This window comes from Microtus oregoni, unplaced genomic scaffold (genome assembly GCF_018167655.1).
Source record: "Microtus oregoni isolate MIOR12 unplaced genomic scaffold, Mior012 000020F_ref0000438, whole genome shotgun sequence".
NCBI lineage: Eukaryota > Metazoa > Chordata > Mammalia > Rodentia > Cricetidae > Microtus > Microtus oregoni.
In genome coordinates this window covers 23,804,333-23,827,199 of record NW_024543079.1, presented here as the reverse complement: position 1 = coordinate 23,827,199, position 22,867 = coordinate 23,804,333, and the positions used below count along the sequence as shown (strand labels likewise).

Below are 22,867 nucleotides of genomic sequence, written 5' to 3'. Positions count from 1 at the left end.
CTGCAAAGGCTGCAGAGCATGAATTCTCAACAGAAAGAAAATTGACATGGATATAAATCAACAAACACAAGATTCCTATTCGCTTTATTCCTATTCTGTTTCGTAAACAACCACCACCACAGGAGCCTTATGCGTCTTTTCTTTGAGGTGGGGAGAAGCCATCTTGGCACAGCATTTGCACCTTGCATTGCTGTTTCAATTATGGCTACGTGATTATTCAATTACGATGTTCATATCCATCCTACTGTTATAGTCAACATTTTCACCCTCATTCTTATTTACAATTTTTCATGCAACAGTTTGCTGTTCGATGGTGAGGCTATTTTTTTTTAATTTTGGTAATTGGAATTCTGATAATGTTTCTCTGAACATTTCTGCGTTTTGACATACCTTGTTCTGAAAAGTGGAATAATTAGATTTAAAAGATCAATTTCCAGTTTGTGGACTAATAATAAATAATATTAAAAAAACACCACAGATACGTCATCGTTCAGAAATGAGGCTGGACGTAGAGGGATCTGCCTATATTCTCATTTTCTTTCAAGAAAGAATCGGTTAAAATAAAAACAGCCGAAAACTAGATTCTAAATAAACGCAGTTGGATAGAGACGAATTTGCTCACGGTTAGTATTAGCTGCCCTTGGAAGGCTGCGGTGGTCAATGGATCTCACGCGAAGGAGATAGAGAAGGCTGATTCGCTAGGTCCAAACCGCAGCCTGTTGTCAGTGTCATGCCACCAGCATCTCCCAACATCCTTCACCTGGACCACCTTCCTCGCTGCCCACACCAGGACCCGCCGCGTCAAGCCCTCGGCCTCGCGAAGCAGTCAGAGAAGCCTGGATCCCTCCCAACCGAGTATGCGGCCCTCCTTCTTACCCTCCTCCAGCCTCACGGACGAGATGAGGACCCTCAATGCACCTTAGCCGCCGCCAACCGGGTGTCTAGGCTCTTGCGCTGCACGACTGCTCCTCTGCTGCAGCTTGGGTTACCACCGACGCTGCAGGTCGCGCCCCGCCCACCGCGAGTCGAGCAGATGATTGGCAGGGAAAACGATTTCCTAGCAACTAGCCCCGCCCTTGTCTCCGGGCCGCGGAGTCTGTCTGGAACCCGCCCCCAGCTCCGTGGGCGAGGCTTTGCTGTAGGCATCCAATAATATGCCCTCTTGGCGGCTGGAAGGGCCTGAGAGAGTGCACCCCTATTTAGCGTACGGGGGCCCGAGCCTTTAATCGGACATGCACTGAAATTTAGGAATAACAGAAAAAGAGCCTGTGGCGACACCGCTGAGCAGAACGGAGCAGGCAAACCTCGGACGCCCCAAGCCGACCCGACGAAGAAGGCCCGGCGCGACCGGACGAAAAGGCCCCTCGCCCGCCCGGCGCGCGCCTCCTCCCGTACTCGGGGCTCTCAGCGCGCTTCCCGGGGCGAATTTTCCTCTAGTCTGGAAAACCGCCCTTATGGCTGAGGTGAAGGTAAAGGTGCAACCGCCGGACGCGGATCCGGTGGAAATAGAAAACAGGTAATGCAGTGCAGCCGGACCCCTTCTCTAGCAGTCCCAGGGAGTGGCCGGAGCAGGCTGCGTGAGCACGCGGGAGCGGGATTGCGGGGTTCTACTCCTCCCCCTCCCCTCCCCCGACTAGGGAGAGCAGAAGAGCAGCGTGAAAGCTTGGAACTTTATGTAACTGGCTTCGCCAGGATTCTGTTATAGTAGTGAGGACACTCCTGGAACCTAGACGTTGGCCTGAATGCCTGAAAAGAGGCCTGCGTTTGCCCCTTGGGCTTGTTCGAATTCATGTTCGATTTCAAGATTGCTCGGTGGCCAAGGGAAATTACATAGGAGAAGGTTCGGGCTAAATCAGGGTTCAGTTTATGATCACAAAACATCATTGAGTCAAGTAGATTCAGCGAGTGCCTTAAAGCTAATACTCCTCATAGCGCACAAGTAGTTTTAGGTTATAACATAGGTAAAAGACAGCAACTTTCTCACCAGTTGTGGGTAATGAGTTTATTACTACTAAGGCGATATCCAAAATTGTTTGGAAGGGATAATTTTGCAGACAGACTCCAGTTACGGCAAATCACCATATCCTAGCCCCATCTCTGTATTCCACATTTGCCCCTTGATAGCATGGATTTTCAGCTTTAATATCTATCTAGACTGCATTTCCTTCTTTCGCCCTTTGAAAAAAAGCTAACATAAATCAATACCTTTATTCCTAGAATTATAGAATTGTGCCACCAATTCCCTCATGGAATCACAGATCAAGTAATTCAAAATGAAATGCCTCACATAGAGGCCCAACAGCGGGCAGTGGCCATCAACAGACTATTGTCTATGGTAAGGTGAATTCAACGAATTTGTGTAATTTGTTGGCTATTATGGTTTTCATTGGTGCCTGTCACATAATTGTGATGGTTAACTTTATGTGCCAATTGGCAGGGATGTGAGATTCTTAGCTAACTGGCTATAGGTTGTTTCTGGGATGTTTGGGACTGTGGAAGTATTTGCATCGCTGAACTGAGTAGAAGGTGAGTGGGCACCGTCCAATCTAGCGTCAGCCTAAGCAGAACAAATAGAAGGAGGACGGAATTTACTCCAGACCTGCTTTGACTTCCAGTACCAGTCTTCTATCTTTAGCACTCTGTTCTTAGGCCGTCAGAGTCCATCCACAGCCCTTGACTGTCCATCTCTAACACTAGTGCATCACTTCTGGACCGCTGAATCTGTGCAACTGGCCTTGTTGAGTCTCCAGCTCGCAGGAGGTAGATTACAACCGTTCCTGCTCACCGTAATCACATGAACTAATAATAGCACGATAAGCTTCTTTTTCGTGAACCAGTACGCTAATTGTCAAGCCAAAAACTGTGACTTGATTCCAAACCAGGGAGAAGGTTAGGCTGTCTGAATGGAAAGACAAAAGAAGGAGAACATAATTATTTGCCATTTGGCAAGGTGAAGAAACTACATGCAATTCTGTTATAACTAATTATATTAGCTTAATTGACACAAGGCACACATGGATGTAATCTGTTCTCACCTTCTTTTGCTTTCTGCTGCTAGCGCTTAGCCATTCCCTATAAAATATTTCCACTATGATTTTTCTGTGAGTTATCACATAGCCTATTCACTGGGTATCACAGTGTCACTCTGAGCTTTTCAAGAGCAGGAAGAAGTACTGAGACAGGGCAGTGGAATTTTCAGTGAAGCCCGAGAACCTGGAGCCCTCATGCCTCTCCTCCAGCTTTTGAAAAACACTCCACCAAGTACTGCCCCATACTTGAAATCTCTTCCCGAGGGCCTCTCTGTTTTATTAGGGGTTCGTTAAGAGCCCTGCTATGACTTGTTTGCTTTTTAAAACTTCCAGCCTTGTCTTCTGTCTGGCTCTAGATGGTGAGATTTTAGGGATGGGTGAACCTTTTGTTAAGCTTTAGTCTTCACTTTTTGGGATGAGAATGTGGCAGACTCCTCTGTGAACTGGTAAATAAAATATCCTTTGTGATTCATCTGGTTTCTCTCACCACTGTATAGCAAGCGGCAGGCAGCCTTGAGTCATGAACGGTGATATGTAAATGGTGGGCGTGGCTTTTTTCTGATGGAATTTTATTAGTTAAAAAAAACAAAAACAAGCAGTAGCCTAGCAACTTCTGTTTTCACCCAAAGAAAAAAAAGTGTTGGGGATTTCTGGGCTTCCTTTTTCTGTGTAGAATGACTCCTTGTCCTTTAGGGCTCATCTTTCCTGCTTTCTCCAGGATCCCCAGTTGGGCCACAGTCTTTTCTCTGAGTGTGCATCCACCCTTGTTTCTCTCCTGATGCTAACCAGATAGTATTAACATCATCTGTGTGCTTCCTTTTTAGAATTTGTTTTGGCCTGGTAGTGTAGCTCAGTCAGTGGTAGAACACTCACCTAGCTTGCATGATGCCCTTTATTCTGTCCTCTATCAGCAAATTGTCCCCTTAAGCAGCTGTCTTAATATTGGTACAATACAGGGGTTTAGTAAGTGAAAGTGACTAGAATAGGCTGAATAAGTGACAGAAGGGAACTTCTGAGTTGAGTTTTGTGATCCCACTTTGCCATTTGGTGAATTGGGGAAGGAGGTAGGGTGTTGCAGTTTGTCCAGTATGTAAACATTTTTTACAGTTTAACGCACAGTAGGGCTCCCTCTTGGCTGTAGTTTCCTATAACTGCTGCAAGTCCAGTGATACACACATCTGGATTCTCTTAATGCTAGACCCAGGAGCTTCTAAAACATGGTAGAATACACTTTAATCTTACTTTGTTTCATGATATAAAATACCAACACTGAAGACCTTTTGTTCATTGGTTTGTCTTTTTGCCCCTTCTCCTATCACAGAATTAATATTGTACATTTGAGTAAATAGTTTAGTCTGTATGATAAACACATTTAAAACTATGTTGACACTTAGCATTGGAACTGATGTATCTCCAAAGTAATTGATGACAATTTTCTATTTTAAAACACTTTAGGGTCAGTTGGATCTTTTAAGGAGCAATACAGGCCTTTTATATAGAATAAAGGATTCTCAGAATGCTGGGTAAGTAAGCACCTGGTTCTTAATTTTAAGAAAATTTTGATTATTGTAAAAGTAATGTATGTATTAGAAAAAAAGCTAACATAGTAGTAACAGGTATTATGGCACAAACCCACATCTCAGCACTTGGGAAGTAGGGCTGAAAGTTTAGTGCCATCCTTAGCTACACAGATTAATGATATTAGTGCATGTGAGTATTGTATGTCTGTCTGTCTATGCATAATGTAGCTAAGTGTGGTGCTGCACACCTATAATCCTGACACTTGGGGGACAGAGCCAGAAGGATCATGAGATGGAAGACAGTTCAGGCTATACATCAAAAGACCCTGCCTCAAAATCGGAAGACAAAACAAACGGATGGAAACTCATACCATCCCTCCTTTCTGTCCTGTGTTCCGTTTCCCAGAGTAACTGTTCCTGGTAATTTCTCCTAGATACACTGAAATATTCATAGGTGATTATATACTTGTATATTATTTTCTTTTTAAAGAAAATTTTTATTAACTTTTTAAAGAATTTTTTATTATTTATTTTAACTTTTATTTTATGTGCCTTGGTGTGAAGGTGTCAGATCCCCTAAAACTTGATTTACAGTTATGAGCTGCCATGTGGGTGCTGGGACTTGAACCCGGGTCCTCTCGAAGAGCAGTCAATGCTCTTAACCACCAAGCCAACTCTCCAGCCCCTATTCTTTTCTTTTTTTAAAAAAACAAAACTGGGTCATGCTATCATGCTATACTGTTCTGTAACTTGGTTTTTGTTTTTTGGGGTTTTTTTTCCACTTACTGTACTTCGGATATCTTTTCGTTTGGTACACACAGCTGTCTCATTCTTTTTGAGGTAAGCCCTTTTGCAAAAAGTCAGTGTGATAGCCTGTCTGCCAATTAACTTAGTTATGCAGATGATAGCACAGCCCACATTTTTTTTTTCCTTTTTTAATTCTGCTTTATTCCCTGCAGTAAAATGAAGGGGTCCGATAACCAAGAAAAACTAGTCTACCAAATCATAGAGGATGCAGGGAATAAAGGTGAGCACGTGAGGGATGACTCATTGTCTTTAGGTCTAGACCTAAAGCATCTTCGTTATTCTGTCTATTTTTAAAGAGAGGATCCCATTGTGTAGAGCAGGCTTTCTATTATCTTCTTTCCTCATCTTTCTGAGTGGTGGGCCTGCAGGCATGCCCTGTTACATGGAGCTAAGCACATGTTTTGTATATATTCTCTTTCTGTATGTACAGCTTTCTTTCTTTGATAGAAAACTCATGACTTCCCACAATGGGTACTTAATGAGAGTAAGAACCACAGCCTTATTTTTTTGTCTTACAAATGGAATGTTGTTTAAATAATAAAAGTACGTGCATTGAAACTTCCAAACTAATGTTTTGTTTTGTTTTGTTTTTTGGTTGGTTGAAGATGGCAGATGACCCTAACCTAAATTTGAGTTGTTTCATTTTTACAGTGATACTCTCAGAAAATTGCAATTAGGTAAACTATTGGATGAGAGATTGGATTTAAGTTAATTCAACAGCATTCATGCTTTTTCCATTACAGATATGTTCTTATAATATATTTTTAGAAGATGCCCCACTAGGTGATGAGGCACCCTTTATCCAGATACTCTGGAGGCAGAGATAGGTGGATCTCAGAGTTCATGGTCGCCTTGATCTGTGCAGCAAGTTCCAGGCCAGCCAGGGCTGCATGGTGAAGCCCTGTCAAAAACCAAAAAACACACTGATGTGCCAAGCAGTTTCCAATTAGAATATAAACATACACCTAGTTACTGGCTCTTGTACTTTTGTTTCTTTATCTAACTTTTTTTTTTACAAAACTGTTATAAAGTTTTATGCTAAAGGATGTGCTGTCAGCTTTCCTACTTTCTTACAGGAATATGGAGCAGAGATATTCGATATAAAAGTAATTTGCCATTAACGGAAATCAACAAAATTCTCAAGAATCTGGAAAGTAAAAAACTTATCAAAGCTGTGAAGTCTGTAGCAGTGAGTAGTTGGCTTTCTGGGTTTCCTCCGTATATTCACTTAAGTAAGCTGTTCCAGCTGGGTTTTCATCCTTTGTTCTTTAATTCATGTGGGATTTAACTCTTGTTGTACTGACTCGAAGCTGCAGCCTACTGCACTGTCTAGCCTCTGCCAAACTTTTTACACAACTTGTACTGTATTCTGCAGTAAGAAAGTCTGGAGCCTTGAGTATGCTTCCTAGTTTTCGTGTTGTGTGAGATAGCACATTATCTTACTCAGCAAGTGTCTATTGATTAGGCTGTGGCAGGTACACATAAGTAACAAAGTCAGCAGAGAAAGATCTCTGTCCTGTGTCTCCATACCATGTTTGTGGTTTGTTTTTCCTTTCCTTTCCTCTCCTCTCCTCTCCTCTCCTCTCCTCTCCTCTCCTCTCCTCTCCCCTCTCCTCTCCTCTCCTCTCCTCTCCCCTCTCCTCTCCTCTCCTTTTTTTTCCTTTCCTTTCTTCTTCCCTTCCCTTCCCTTTCCTCCCCTCCCTTCCCCTCCCCTCCACGCTCCTCGTCTCTCTATCTGGAATATTCAGCAATAAAAAGATGACCTATCATGAAGACATGGAGTGACCTTAATGCCTATTGCTTGGTGTAAGAAGGCAAGCTGACAAGGTAGCACACTAGGTGTTGCCAACCCGGTGACATTGTGGGAAAGTAGAATGTTAAGACAGTAAAAAGACAAATATTTGCCAGTCTTGGGAGTAGGGTCCTAGGCAGAATTGAGTAGATACAGCACAGAAAATGTTTGGTGGCAGTTAAACTATTCTATATAACAAGATGGTATCTAGAGACACAGCACAGAGTAATCTTAATTGTACTGTTTTATTTTATTTTGAAAGAGAAGTCTAGTAATATAACCAGGGCTGGTCTTGAATGAAGAAATGCAGGATCTTTTCTGCCTTAGCCACCTGAGTGCTGGGATTTACATGTGTATGCCATCATGCCCAGCTATCTGTATCATTTTATAACTTTTTAAAAGCTGCTTAGAAATGAGGAGGATGCCAGAGTGGGATGTGGAATGTATAACTAGAAACCAGGGGTTTGGGTATGACTGAGCAGTTACAAACATGGCTGCTCCTCCAGAGGAAGAGCATGGTGACTCAGCCATCTGCAACTCCATTCTAGGGAACTCTGACACCCTCTTCTTGCCTTTGTGGGTAACAGGCATAAACATACACAAATACCCACACACATTAAGTAAATGATTTTTTTTTAATTTAAAAAATAAACAAATGTGACAGAATTTTAGAAATCACACCGCTAGGGGTTGAAGGACTAGGACTAACCTAAGTACTTGTAGAAATGAATCTTTTCCTTCCTGTGAGACTCCTGATCCTACTTACTATACATAGAGAACCATGGGCAGTGCCGGCTTCAGTATAGTTCTGACTTGGGTTAGAGACACTATCCAATTCTGCCCCCAATGTGGCCCTCACTTTGAGATGACTCTTGAGAGAACTCCCAAGTTCGATAACTGCTAGCTTTGCAGTAATTTTGTACATCTAAAAGTATTCTAACTTATAAATGCAGTTTTCAGGTTTAGTTTCTGAAAAACATTATAAACAAATGATGGTGTATATTCTTTCCTAGGCCTCCAAAAAGAAGGTTTATATGCTCTATAACCTACAGCCAGATCGATCTGTGACTGGCGGAGCATGGTACAGTGACCAGGATTTTGAATCTGAATTTGTTGAGGTGCTTAACCAGCAGTGTTTCAAATTCCTACAAACCAAGGTGAGGTCATTAAGGAAACATTATGAGCCTTTAGAAAGCCTGAAAGATTTACTTCTGTATTTCATATTCTCTAAGATTGAAAATGCTAACATTGGAAGTTTTGACTAAACAGTATGTGCTGCTGTTGGTGTGGCACATACGTGTGAACTTCAGAAAGCACTAACATGCATTCTTGCTTGAGTCTCTTGTTCTACCCTTCTAGGCGGAAACCGCAAGAGAAAGTAAACAGAATCCAATGATTCAGAGAAACAGCTCGTTTGCTTCATCCCATGAAGTGTGGAAGTACATCTGTGAATTGGGCATCAGTAAGGTCAGATTTACTTTCTACACTGTCTTCCTCCCCGGCTGTATTACAGTGTATTTGACCCAGCCCCCCTTTCATGTACACATTCTGCTGAACCCACTTTGAAAAAGCACTGTCCTAAAGTAGACAGAGGCTCTTCTGGTGGGCTGATTGTGGCTGAACTATCTTGAGCACAGTCCTAGCTGTGCCGTTCACCACCCAAAGTCAAATTGTTCTGATAAGTTCTTGAATGTGTGACAGCTGAGCTTGTCACATTAGTGTCACTCTCTTAGTGAAATGTAAGTGGTATCATCAGCACCCTTTGAAGACCTTCACATAAAGACACTGATGCCAGGAGGCAGAGGCAAGTGGATCTCTGAGTTCAAGGCCAGCTTGGTCTACAGAGCTAGTTCTAGGACAACCAGAGCTACACAGAAAAACCTTGTCTCGAAAAACAAAACAAAACAAAAAAAAGGACACTGATGTTTTTCATGATCAGCAAAGAAGCCAAAGTGGCATTTGGACAAATAATTTTTACTTCCTGGTTTCTAGATTTTTTTCACTGATAAAAGATTAGGAACTAGAATTATTTCATGGCTCAAGTGTCTCTCTGCTTAAAGACATTTTAAGAATCTCCATCAATCAGGAGGCAGAGGTAAGTGGACCTCTGAGTTCCAGGAGCAAGTTCTAGAACAACCAGGGCTACACAGAGAAACTAATCTCGTGGGGAAAAAAATCTCCATCAAATTCTTGGGGCGGGGATTTCTTCTTTGTGGGTTTTGGTTTTGAGTGATGCTAGGGTGAGCCCAGGGCTCATGCTAAGCACATGCCCTGCCCCTGAGCTATAATGCCAGTCTTTTTCGTGGTTTTGTTTTATCATGGTGTCCCAACTCTTCCTCCCTTCCCATCAAATTCTTGCAAAAAAAAAGAAAAATCCTACCTCATAAGACGTGTGAGTTTTTTTGTTGTTTTTTAAGACGTGTGAGGATATTAGTATGAGGTTCAGCATGAAGTTAGAGCTGTCCTGAGTACTTCTGTGCTTGGGCTAATGTAGAATGTTGCCTACTCCCTTTGTGCCTTCTATTACTCTTGCCCAGAACATGGCTTCTCCATGTTCCCTTGTCCTTTCTGCATGCTAACATATCCCCTTTCTAGGTGGAGTTGTCCATGGAGGACATCGAGACCATCCTGAACACACTCATTTATGATGGGAAAGTGGAGATGACTATCATTGCTGCAAAGGAAGGCACTGTTGGCAGTGTAGACGGACAAATGAAACTGTACAGGGCAGTCAACCCAATCCTCCCACCTACAGGCTTAGTCCGGGCACCCTGTGGACTCTGCCCCGTAAGTAAAAGCTGCTTCACTCTGTACTTTCATCACCACCATATGCAAATGCCACATAAAGAAACAACAGGCACACCAGCTTTCCCACCAGCAAGTGTCACGTGAGCCATTCACACTGCCACAGACTCTTGATGGACACATTGTTAATGGACAGGTCTTATATTATTTCTTGGAACATTGAGGGTAGGGACATGCCCTTCTGTTCTTGACCCTGAAATGGATACATTGGGACTAACCATTTCTCCTTTGTAGGGAGGGAAATAATGAAGGTTGTTGAGAAGCTACCATGAGCGAAACTTATTCTAATCCTCCTGTGTCCTTGGAGCTAGTGGCATCATTTCCCCTAAAGAGAGGGAACTTAGGGCTAAGTATAGCTCAGTGGCAGGGCCTATGCTCAGTGTACACAGGGCCTCTCACCAGGTTTCCCCTGGTGTCCTCCCCTCGGAGAAAAAAGAAACTCAGACTTAAGCAGAAAATGTTACTTCAAATAATGTGCCATAGCAGTCATTCCTAGCTGGTTTACCAACACTGGGATGGACATTCTGAGGCTAAAGAGAGCAAAAACACTCCCAGTTCCCTTGGCATTTTGGGATATTCTTGGGCTGCTACTCTGCCATATTCATTATGCTAACCCTTGACCTTACCCGTAAGATCATTATTGTGACCCAGTTTCAACTCCTAGACAAAAGCCAACATCCTGGAAATTCTACTTAACACCCTTCAAAGATAGTTAAACATGAAATAACCTTCAATTTAATAGAAATTAAGTTGTCCCTAAGTATAGGACTCATTTCCTTTTACCCAGTGGGCAGGTGAGTGAGGTCACCTGTACACTGTGTTAATAGGGCCTCCATGCCAGACAGGATAGTGTACACCTTTAATCCCAGCAGTTGGGAGGCAGAGGTACGCAGAGTTCTGAGTTTCAGGCCTGCATGTTCTACATAGTGAGTTGCAGGACCCTGTCTCAGAAAAACAAACAAACAAACAAAGCAAACTAAAAATGAAAGGCTCATAGTTAACAGTGATTACAAAGCAGGCACTTTACAGTGTGCTCTTAAAGTCCCAATACCTTTCAAAGAGTGTTTCCTTTTCCTTCTGTTAATACTGCTTTAAATCAATGAGGCTTTGGTATTTTAAAACTTCAATTTGAATATGAATTTTTTATATGTTTCTTTTAAAGGTTTTTGATGACTGCCATGAAGGTGGTGAGATTTCACCATCTAATTGTATTTATATGACAGAGTGGCTCGAATTTTAATAGAGAGCTGTGAATCTTACTTACTTTGGCAAATGAATTACTTGGAGAGCAAATACTTCATGATGGAACATCCAGTTTCTTTGAAAGCATACTTCACAATGATGGATACTGACTTGCTGCTATGAAAATGTATTTATTTATGAAGACAGAACACAAAACAAATGAAATTTAATAAAGTTTAATAGGGAAGTCTCTTCTGCAGTAAAAAAATACCTTGAAGCTCTGGAAGACCAAGGAAAAGGGAGCCACCAAATACTGTGACCACAGCTGGAGTGTGGAGATACACGCTTAAAGCTATTCCTAAGGTCTTCATTGAAACTCATCGTATCGGGTTATTACCACAGTTTCTGTTTGTTTTTCCTGGGTTTCACTGAGAAATCACAAGTGGTGCAGCAGGGAGCTGCGATGGGAGTGTGCAGAATTGGGGTCTGAAGGGGCGCGGACATTCCACACTGTCGGGTTCTCCTCACCTCCATCCCTGTCACCCCACACGCTGTTGTCTGGGCCATGTCTTCAGCTCAGGGATACTCCATCCTAAAGGGGATAATCTCACAAGTCCTTCATTGTTAAGGCTGTAAATTTCTCTGTATGGCTTAATTTTTGTTGTAGTAGGGAGGTGTGGGCCGCATCCCGCCGCCCAGCTAGCTTAACCCCCTGAAATAACCACACGGAAATTATATTAATTAAATTACTGCCTGGCCCATTAGCTCTAGCCTCTTATTGGCTAACTCTCACATCTTGATTAACCCATTTCTATTAAATCTATATATCACCATGTGACTGGCTTACCGGGAAAGATTCAGCATGTCTGACCTGGCAGCTGGCTCCATGGTGGCTCTCTGACTGCCTTCTTCCTCCCAGAATTTAGTTCTCTTTTCTCCAACTACCTAAGTTTCTGTCCTATCAAAAGGCCAAGGCAGTCTCTTTATTTAACCAATGAAAGCAACACAAATATGGAAGGACCTCCTACACAAAATTTTACTATTTGCTGAAATTTTTTCCAGATTCTTACTTTACGTCTATAGTATGATCCTCTCTGCCACCAGCATCAAATTCAAATTTTTTAATCTAATCCCTGTGTGGAATGCGATAAGTAGGACCTTTGGAAGGTGAGAGGTGGTGAATGTGGAGTCCTCATGAGTGGAATCAGGGCCTGTACAGAAGAGACCCAAAGTGTTCTGTTGGCCTCTGTTAGGCAAGAATACAGGGAGAAGAAAAAGGAAGCGGGCCCTTGTTAGGTCATATATCTGCCAGCACACTGGACTCCCCCGCTTTTGAATCATGATAATTAAATATATTTTCTTGATAAACCATCAGCCAATAGCAGCAGTTCTCAGGTTGAACAACCTTTTCAAGGGGTCATCTGAGACCTTCAGAAAACACAGATATTTACATTACAATTCATAACAGTATGAAATTACAGTTATGCAATAGCAACAAAAATAACTATGGTTGTGGGTCACCACAACATGAGTGACTGCATTAAAGGTTGCATTAGGAAAGTTGAGAACCACTATCTGTACTGTTCTATCAGACAGAAGAGACAGTAGCTAATCATTTAACTTGTACTAAAACTAGCTGTGTATGTGGTGCACTCCTTTAATACTAGCACTTGGGAGGCAGAGGTAGGCAGGTCTCGGTTAGTTCAAGACCAGCCTGGACCACATAGTGAATTTCAGGGCAGCCAGGGCTATAGAGAAAGAGACCCGGACTCAAATAAATACAGATCATTGTCCTTCAATGTAAGGGGTAGGAATCTATCTTACAGTGTTTTAGACTGGTCTCTTTTTTCCTTAATTGTTTTCTAAAAACCATGGTGTGATGTGTCTAAGCAGAAAACCATCACTATATAGTTCGTTAGCCCCAGCCGTTGGGCACTGGAAAACACTAAGTTAGTTGCCATGCTGTTATGCAGAAGATAGCCATATATCTTTAAGGATCTCAGTAGTTGATTTTTACTTTGTTTCTTCTTCTTCTTCTTTTTTTTTTTTTTTTTTTTTTTGAGACAAGGTTTTTCTGTGTGGCTCTGGCTGCTCTGGAACTTTGCAGATCAGGCTAGCCTTGAACTCAGATCCACCTTGTCTCTGCCTCCTCCACTATGCCCAGCTTACTTTGTGTCTTCAAAGTTTCTTTGTGCAAGCCAAAAGCATGGGCCAACTGACAGGGCTCACAGCCCACAATTCTTTGAAGCTGAGCTCTACCATTTGGTAGTATTCTAAGTGTACAGCATCATTGGAGTTACCTTGAGATAAATGGGACCAATAAAATCCAACTTACTAGATCATTTTATCAATGAATTCTGTGTCCAGCTCTATAGAATAAGCATTTAATGACACCAGCTCTTAAGTGTTAGATTATATATTAAATGCAGGTTCCTCTTCTACCTCTAGTGGGGCTGACATGGTAAAAAAGTGATCACTCTTCCTGGATCTGCCTGGCTTATCCAATAAGCACTAGTTTTATTTTCCTAGAAAACTAGATGTGTAGGAGACTTACAAAGGGGAGAAAGAATTTTTTTTAAAAAAAATGTTTAATATGTTCTCTATTTTGTCTTTTTTGTTTTGTTGGAGAAGAATCTCACTCTAGCCCACACTACCCTGGAGTTCACTTTATGGTCTAGGCTGGCCTTGAATTCATGGTGGTCCTGATTTAGCCTCCAAGTGCTGGGATTACAGGCATTTAGCAGCCTTACATGGCTTTGTATTGTCCTGATGATTAGATACTGTTTTAAATTTGCAGTCAGTGGCTAGAAGTGTTCCTTGCCTCACCAGAATAAAGAGATACTTTAAAAGTTTTTCCTCATATCATATTTTTACTGAATATTTTTTGCTTGTAGCATATTTACTCTTGAGTATTAACTGAGAGAAATAGATAAGTTTAAAAAAACATAGCAACTGTACTATAAATAAAATGAATTTGCCTACAGAAATAAGCTAAAATCAGAAGAAATTGTGGGCATCTAAAATCATGATGCCACAAAGTCAAACTGCAGATGAAGTCGTCTTTCCCACCTGAGAACACATATTCTAAGTCTGCTGAGGATTCTGTTTTAAAGTGATCCTACATTGCCAGTCATGGTGTACCAGCGTTGATCCTACAGAGCGAGTTCCAGGACAGCCAGCAATACACAGAAAAACCCCGTCTCAAAAAACAAAACAACATTTGACATCGTAAGTCTATTTAATGGTTTTTAATGAATAGTTAATGTGGCTTCTCCTACAGAATTTCCAATTTGACAATAAATGTTTTATATGAGTTTTGATGGTGATCAATTAAGCAGAGTAATCAACAACTCAATTTGTGATAGGGCACTCGCCTGGTATGTGGAGGCCTCTGGCCTAACCATCATCAGCTCAACAGTGAAGGGAAGAAACGTGGTTTCAGATTTACTACATGGCAGGTGAAGGACAAATACAAAATATGTGCCCTGCAGCAGTGTGGTCCAGTAAGACGGCCTTGAACTCAGTCCTGCCTCTACCTCCCTCCTGCTGGGTTACAAGTTTGTACTGTAACATCTGGTCAAGGAGCATTTTCTATTATGATGGAAACAGTCGATATTTGGTGTTTAGTACAGTGACCCCGAGCCAGCTGGCTGGCCAGCACTTGAAACGAGCCTAAAGAACTAAGGTTTAGTTGGGCACTTGTGGCACACGCCTTTAACCCCAGCACTTGGGAGGCAGAGGCTGGCAGATCTCTGTGAGTTCAAGGCCAGCCTGGTCTACAGAGTGAGTTCTAGGAAAGGTTCCAAAGCTACAGAGAAATCCTGTCTCGAAAAACCGAAAAAAAAAAAAAATAGTGCATCTCAACAAGAGCGCTCGCCTGTATGCTCTCCATCGGGATTACTGAATCTCACACTGACATTTATCAGTCTATAATTAAGATTTTAAACAACTTATTTGAAAGTTAGGAAAAAACATTAATTTAAAAACAATAGATATATCTAATTTAGTCAGCAGACATTTTAGCAGTGATTGGACCAAACCTATAATCCAAGTTTGAGTCTACTTGAATTTGAGATTAGTAATGATTTACTTGCTTTTGTTTTTAAATTCTTAAAAAATGATTAACTTATATAGATAACATTAGTTCACAATTTGTTTTCTGCCACAGAATAAAAATATATTCACTTGCCAGGCAGTTGTGGCACACACCTTTAATCCCAACATTTGGGAAGCCAGCCTGGTCTACAGAGTGAGTTCTAGAACATCCAGGGCTCTTAGACAGAGAAACCCTGTCTCAAAAAACACTTACAGTAGACTTATGTGATTGTCTCTCCTCCAAAGATACCTACTGTTAAAAGTTAAAGAGTCTCCTGGCTTAGATTACATTCAGAACCCCCACATCATCTCACAACAGCTTTGTACCCCAGCTAGGGATAAAAGTGTGGAAACTCACATTTCTGCATCCATCACAGGTTCTGCATCACCAAGTTTAAGTACACTGGAGATCTTTGGCATCACAATAGTCAGAAAATCCTGGGAAATAAAAGTTTTTATTTTTTTACATTATAAACAGTGAAAATGTCATGACGAAACCATCTTGTAATCCAATATATGTTAATATAAAGTACATTATTTTAAAAGGGGTTCTTTTTTTAATGAAAGTATAAGAAAAATCTTGGAATGCCTGAATGATCTCTAGAAGTTAAGAGGTTGAACTCTTCACAGAATTGAACTTGCATTGTAGAAACTTCTTTTGGAAGATAACTTAAAACTTAACAGTACAAATTGCTCCCTTACGTTCATTTTGGTTATCTTAGGCTTTTTCTTTTTTCTTTTTTTTTTCCTCTGTGTAGCCTGTCCTAGAACTTGCTCTGTAGACCATGTCTTGAACTCACAGAAATCCACCTGCCTCTGCCTCCCAAGTGCTGGGATTAAAGGTGTGCCCCACCACTGCCTATTCTATAGAGAATCTAAAACGTTTATGACTAAATTCACAAATGGATAACTTAGTCTTTGTCTTGTAGCTTTTCCAAATTGTTCAATTACAGTTGCCAGCTGTCATACTTCATGTAGGGATTATATGCATATAGTCCCCAGCTTAGAAAAAAGACCAACACTTGTCACATTCCTGTACTGCACTCCCAAAGCCCTGATCCTGCGAGTCTGCCTGAAGATGGTATACAGGTGACAAGCTATGCAGATATCTGTCCCCTGTAGCTTCCTGGCTCAGGATCCTTTATGCTGGTCTCTCATCTTGTCAGAAGGACCTGGGATGGGGTCAGAGATCTGAGTGATGAAGACCCAAATTTGAGTTTGCTATCTTGAGCCACCATGAAGCAGCAGCTAGAGTTTTTGGTTTTATTTTTTTAATATTTATTTATTTATTATGTATACAATATTCTGTGTGTATGTCTGGAGGCCAGCTCTTTACAGATGGTTGTGAGCCACCATGTGGTTGCTGGGAATTGAACTCAGGACCTTTGGAAGAGCAAGCAATGCTCTTAACCACTGAGCCATCTCTCCAGCCCCAGCAGCTAGAGTTTTGAATTCTAGGAACATTCTGGACTTTTAATCATGTTTTTTTTTTTTTTTTACCCCAGTAAGAGAAAATTTTACTTCAAAAAGAAAAGGTGTCTCTCATACGTTTCATAAAAATTTGTTTAGTTTTTGTTTCTTTGGGTTTTTTGTTTTGTTTTTTGAGACAGGGTTTTACTAAATATTTAGCTTAGGAAGGCCTCAAATTCCAGATCTACTTTCTTCAGCTCCCCAAGTACTAGGATGTCAGGAGTGGGTCACACCTTGCAGAAGCTACTGAGTTATAATTTGGAATGAGACTCAGGATACCTGAGTCTACTTGCTGTTTCTTTACTGAGACAGGGTCAGGCTAGCCCCTCCTGGTCCCTACTTTCTCAAGTGCTGGAATTACAGGGACACGCCACCATGTCTGGTTCTACTTCTGACTTGCTCCCTGGATCAGTAGGATGGCTAAATAAACTCCTTCTGTGTTCCCTATCAAACAGAAAATACTTCTATAGTTACAGCTTTTGAAGAAGAGTTAAGCTATGGGAAATGAAAATGCTAGTAGCTTAGTGTAAGTGTTCAAACAGACTTGTTTTTCAGGCACTTCTGTAGCATAAGTAGGCATTTCAAGTTTAGTACTGTGTGGCATGTTGGAGAGCAGGAGTCATCCCAACTATTCTGGTACTTTTAGCATAGACTTCACCGCACTAATTAGTTCAGGAAACTCTGTGTTCTGAAAGTGACCACGGTTGGTGAATTTGTACAATTTGGCATCCAACCTATTTGCCACTTCTTCTTGTTCCTTCCAGGGAAGGAAGGGGTCATCAGTGGAGCCAAACTGTACAATGTGAGGGCAGTTGGCCTTGATCTTCTCCCACTGCCAGGGGCGGCTGAAGTACCCTACAGAAAAAAAAATAGCCTATCGATATGCATGAATCATCATCCTAGATATCTAAAACTATCTAGTGGGGGCCCTCACAGAGGTGCAAAGGATCAGGGGCTTAAATTCAGGACAGTTCTTTGGTTTTCCTATCTGTAGGACTTGATACCATACTGACTTGCGAAGACAAAGAGGCTCGAGTAAAACCAGGTCCTGGGATTCATTCTAGACTTCAGATTGGAAAAAAATAGGTGGCAAATGTCTCACTTGCTATTATATAATATAAATATAAATTTGCTGTTATATTTTTAGGGCTATCTGAGAGAGAATAACAACTTTGTAAACTTGGCAGTTTATCCCGTGCCTAGGGAAGGGCTTTCCTGGGTGTTCTCCCTAAAGACTTACCACTTGCACGCTCGTTTTCATCTCCCAAGTCTGAAGTGTATGCAGACACCAGTATAAGAGCATATACCTGATGTGTCTCTGCATACCTGGCATGAGAAAGATAGTGTCAGTAATATATGGTCTTATTAAATCTGAAAAGCAGTAAGCCATCTGATGTGAGTTCACAGAAAGGAGGTATATGCTACCGAGACAGATGCAAGCAAGAAAATAACCGCTGCTGTGTGCACTCATCCACCTTTAGTGTGTGTCTACATTCCGATGAGATCCTAGACTCAGCCCCAGAGCATGGAATTCAGAGAAATGGGATTAAGGCCCAGGAACCTGCAATGTAAGAAAAACTGGACAATGCAAGAAAAGTACTTCCGCTGCCCCTGTACATGTGTTCTCATTGTGTCGTATTACAACTGTCCCCACGCCCAAATGATCACTGTCTCCTTACGGGTCGGAAAAGCCTTAATGCTCTGTGAACAGCACCCTCTGTAGGCCACCAGCCCACTATCTACAGATGCCCTCTCTCTGCCAAGAGCAGGCCAAGGAAATACTGAGACCTTTGAAGAGGAAACGTTTAGGGCTCGAATTTCATTCTTGAAAATAAAGTTCTCCCACCCCCTACCTGCTTACTCAAGAAATATCAAACCACAGAAGACATGACAGGAAAAGCCCCACCCAGACTGATTGAGGTTGCTACCCTTTACACTTACCTTAGTACAAGTCCCCTACGAATAACCTTAGTACCATTATCATACCCAATCATATACCGCTGCCTATATTCTTTATAAAGTTCAGGTCAGTTCCCTAAGCTAAATTCATTTTCTCACAGTTAAACTGAGATTATATATTTTTGGCAAGAAAGCCTCGTCACTTCAGGGACACATGATGTGTGTCCCACTATCAATGGTACTGTTTGATTGCTTGGTAAGGTGTTCCCAGCACTTTCCATTGAGAAAGATCAATATCCCTTAGTAGTTAATAAATCAGCTAGCATGTCCCGTATGATTGTACCAGCTCCCCGTTTCTTCACACCTTTACACTGATGGTTTGCGCATCATTTTTCTTTGCCACTCCTAACTTTAGAAGCCAATTTTTAGAAGGCTGCTGACAATGCTGATGAATTCAGAGGACTTAGAAGATATCCATCTTTACCAATGGCTGGTAAACAAAAGGACAGAGTATGCTACAACCCATCCCCTTGATCTGTGTAGCTGAAAGGTCATAAAATGTGGCAAGATTCCATGACATACAATTCGCATGATATTTTGAATGACTGCTTGGAACAGACAGAAGGAAATATGGAAGAAGCCCAACCTGAAACAGCTTGGTCAGCTAATCCCTTACCCCCTAGGCCAGTGAGGAAGGTAGGAGATTTTGATAGAAGCAAATGTGTGTACTGTGAATGCCAAGGATTGAGGGAGGGGTTGTAGGTAGGTAGGGGAAGCAACCTCTAGTCTCCAGGAGGTACTTATTGAACATCTACTATGTCACACTCCCTCCTAGGCACTGCGATTCCTTGTCAGTGAACAAAGTCCCACCTTCATGGAGCTTCTATTAAATTAATAGGGGTAGATAAGAAATCAATGTATATTAGATGATAAAGCACTATAGGTAATAAAATACAAAGGAGATAGGAGCCAGCAGAGTGAGACTGCTCTTTTATATGGAATTGTTAAAGATCTCACCCAAAATAGAACATTCAAGCAGAAACATGGTAAGAGAAAGTCAGGCAGCTTTTAAGAGAGTGTCCCTGCTAGAAGGCTGAGCAGGATAAGGAAGGCAGGTGTGTACTTGGCATTTTCCAGGAACTACAATGACATCAGCATGCCTGGTTGGGAGGAGAAAAGGGGTAAAGGGAGACAGAGCTGAGCAACAGGAAGCTTCAGAGCTACAGAAACTTTAAAAGGATCACTGCACCTGGTAAGAGCAATCTGTTTCTTCCAATCCCTTAACAAACAAGGAAGAAATTAGGGCAGATTAGGTTACCACTTTTTAGGTCAGCACTGTTCCTCTGCAATGGAAACTTAAGAAACACAACTATTTCCCCAGCAAGCATGACTACAGACCACACTTGGGGCAGCAGTCCCACAGGGTCATACCTCATGGCTGCGATAGCCCCGGAGCTGTGGCCTATGATGATGGTCTTCTCATCACAGTGCAGTTCTGTCTCCATGAAGGGCAGCCAGATGCTCTCCCGGGCTGTAACTGTGTTCAGGGTAAAACAGTCTGGTACTCAGAGGGGGAGTCTGTAAGTGATGCTGTCCCACCTCTAATGAACAGCAGCTCACCACTAATGAACTGAGGCAGAAGTGGGGGATGGGGCTGTTATCAGAGCCTAAGATCTCTGTCTTAAGGTTTTAGTAAAGAGCTTTGCTTCCCCCACCACGTTCTTATTTAAAAAAAAAAAAAAAAAGGAAATAATACATTACAATTGAGGTGAAGCTTCCCCTCTTTTTCGAGAAAGAGCCTCACTATGTAGCACGGGCTAGTACATAATTTGCTGTGTAGGCCACATCAGAATTCCCTTGTCTCAGGCTCCCAACTGTCAGGTTTAAAGGCATATACCACATACTGACCTCAACTCTGAAATTTTCATGTAAAAATTTAAACTTCGCAAACAAATACCCACAAGGTAGAGATACAGTTCAGAGGCAGAACACTTGCCCAGGATGTGTGAGACCCCTAGGTTCAGTCTCAGTACTGAGAAACACACAAACAAACACACACATACAAAACCTCTTGACAACGTTCTAAAACCCATGTATAGTATATATTTCTTTCCTGAACCAAGATGCACCCATAATAAAAGGAGGAAATCTTATATTTTTAAATATTTAGGAACTCAACTGTAAGGCTTTATCTGTAATTTTACCTACATTTTTGCCTGAAAATGTCTGCAGACATTCAACAGGGAAAATAAAGTTGCTAGCTTACAAAGTAAAAAATTAAATTTTACCATACTCAGGTGCTTTTCTTGGTTCTTCCTGAAATCTTCCATAGTTTTTGGCTTACACCTGCCTCCTGGAGCTCCTTGCTTTATTTGTTCTTAGTATGTATTTATCTTTGTTCTTTCACTATGATACTCCAGCTTCCCTCCCCTCACCCCCAGATGGTGAGCTCAAACTCTAATGGATGAGGCTTTCAAAAGCAAGTTTAAAACTTACTTGGGTCAGGCATGTTTCTAGCCAGACACTGGAAACCCGGAACCTGAGATTTAAGGGGGAAGAAAAAGCTATAATAAAGAGCTTACTTCCAACTAAAACTCAAAAAAAAAAAAAAAAAGTGACACCTGATGTGATCTTGCTCAGTTCAGTAAGTATTTGCTGACTGTGAAATGAGATGGATTAAACTATGTTACAGATGAATATACACGCATGTTTTGTAGAACTCCACAGGGACCTGTGTCTACGCTTGGAACCTGCTTATCCTTAGGGCCTCCATCTACGGAGAAGGCCCAAGCAGATGTGCTAGAGATAGAATGACCTGAGCCAAACAGACTGCACTCCGAAAAAAATTAAAAAATAATATAGATACACCATAGAGACAGTTGGGCATCCCACCCTGCTGGCCATTTCCAGCTGGACCTTTGAAAGCTTTGCCCATAGCTTTCAGCCGCAACCCCGAAGTTATATTCCAAACGGACTCTATTTTCTCCTGAAATTCTGTTCTAGAGGCCAAAGCAGGAAACTGTCTAACTGCCAGACGATGGAAGGGAGCTTCTTTTCTTAAAAGGCAAGCAGCACAGGATGAGCCAGGGTGCAATGCTGTTTCTATAAAGCTCACACAGAAGCCAAATTCAACAATATCATACAAGATTATACACATGGGTTCCTGAGTTCGATTCCCAGACCCATGTATAGGTAGAAAGAAACTGGTTACACAAAATTGTCTTCTCACCTCCACAAGCACCTCCCACATACAATAAAGAGAAGCAAAATGTACTACAGACTGTCATAGGGATGGGGCAGGAGGCAGGCAGATCAGTTAGAAGATACTGGCAATGTTCTAGAGTTTAATTTGGGCGAAGAGTGTAGCTCAATGGCACACAATCAAAGACCTTGGGCTTGAATAGCACCGATTTTTTTTTTTTGGTCTGTTTGGTAGCGTATTACACGTTATATACATCCTTTGTATATATCAAAGGTTACGTGGTGAATTTTTTTTTAAAAAAAAACTAAAATAATGAATATAAACATAAAATTATCTGGGAAGGCTCGAATCTGAACTGGAAGTAGATTGGGGTAGGGAAGGGGCACTCTCTGTATAACAGGGTTCTTCTCAGTCTCAAGAACTGAGACCTCAGCTTTTTGGGCTGCTTCGCCAGGCAAGATCCTCGCCACTAGTTTAGATCTAAGGCTTGAGGTGCTAGCATCGTCGAGTACTCATACACTATGCTCATCTGGAGGAAGGTGGGCACAGGCTCGAGCCTCGCCCATCGTCCTCCCTCCCTCCGCTCCGCGCCAAGCTGACCGCAGGGCAGTGGCTGAAATTCCTTACCTGCTCCAGTCCCTTTCTCACCCAGCCGTACCAGCCCTGGGTGGCCACATCCCCGCCTCCGTTCCCGGGAACAATCACTGCCTTGCTAGGTGACGCCATGAACGCTGTCGCCGGAGACCCCTGCCCAGCTCGGAACTGCAGTGCTCAAATCGAGACTGCATCCGGCCGGGAGCCCGCACTAAGGCCTTCTGGGAATTGTAGTCCTTGGATGCCCACAGGTACTCTTCCTTCTCTGTCTAGAGTACAGGCTGCCAAACTTAAACCCCGTGAATTGCCATCAAATATCACTCACCTTTGATTTCCTTTTTTCCAGCGTCCTCATACTCCACGTCCCTTATGAAGTACTGGCAACAATATTCTCATAATGTGCTATCTTATTATTATGGAACTTTCGTTCGTTCAAGACAATCTCATTATGTAGCCCACCCCAACACTGACC

At 42.0% G+C, this 22,867-nt stretch overlaps 3 protein-coding genes across 4 annotated transcripts in view; 1 reads left to right on the top strand and 2 right to left on the bottom strand.

Moving 5' to 3' along the window:
• The window catches only part of Dzank1 (double zinc ribbon and ankyrin repeat domains 1), a 52,389-nt gene extending 51,236 nt beyond the window's left edge, over positions 1–1,153 (bottom strand). Inside the window, exon 1 of one of the 2 annotated variants that reach the window (XM_041670069.1) lies at positions 877–1,153. The gene's annotated coding sequence lies outside the window, so the exon portion shown is untranslated. Of the gene's footprint in view, positions 1–622; positions 813–876 lie in introns of those variants that run through there. The other variant, XM_041670070.1, reaches the window with a different exon arrangement.
• A 13-nt stretch (positions 1,154–1,166) lies between these two features.
• Polr3f (RNA polymerase III subunit F) lies at positions 1,167–14,449 on the top strand. The gene is made up of 9 exons (XM_041670071.1): positions 1,167–1,516; positions 2,218–2,335; positions 4,485–4,552; positions 5,509–5,576; positions 6,433–6,545; positions 8,162–8,305; positions 8,508–8,615; positions 9,744–9,935; positions 11,116–14,449. The coding sequence occupies exons 1-9, from the start codon at positions 1,455–1,457 to the stop codon at positions 11,191–11,193; spliced, it is 951 nt and encodes a 316-aa protein (XP_041526005.1). The 5' UTR covers positions 1,167–1,454; the 3' UTR covers positions 11,194–14,449.
• On the bottom strand, positions 14,394–22,583 carry Rbbp9 (RB binding protein 9, serine hydrolase). Its single transcript, XM_041670072.1, has 5 exons — positions 22,429–22,583; positions 21,096–21,138; positions 20,031–20,136; positions 17,941–18,026; positions 14,394–17,555 (listed from the first exon to the last, which is right to left on the bottom strand). The coding sequence occupies exons 1-5, from the start codon at positions 22,525–22,527 to the stop codon at positions 17,329–17,331; spliced, it is 561 nt and encodes a 186-aa protein (XP_041526006.1). The 5' UTR covers positions 22,528–22,583; the 3' UTR covers positions 14,394–17,328.
• Between the last annotated feature and the right edge of the window lie 284 nt (positions 22,584–22,867).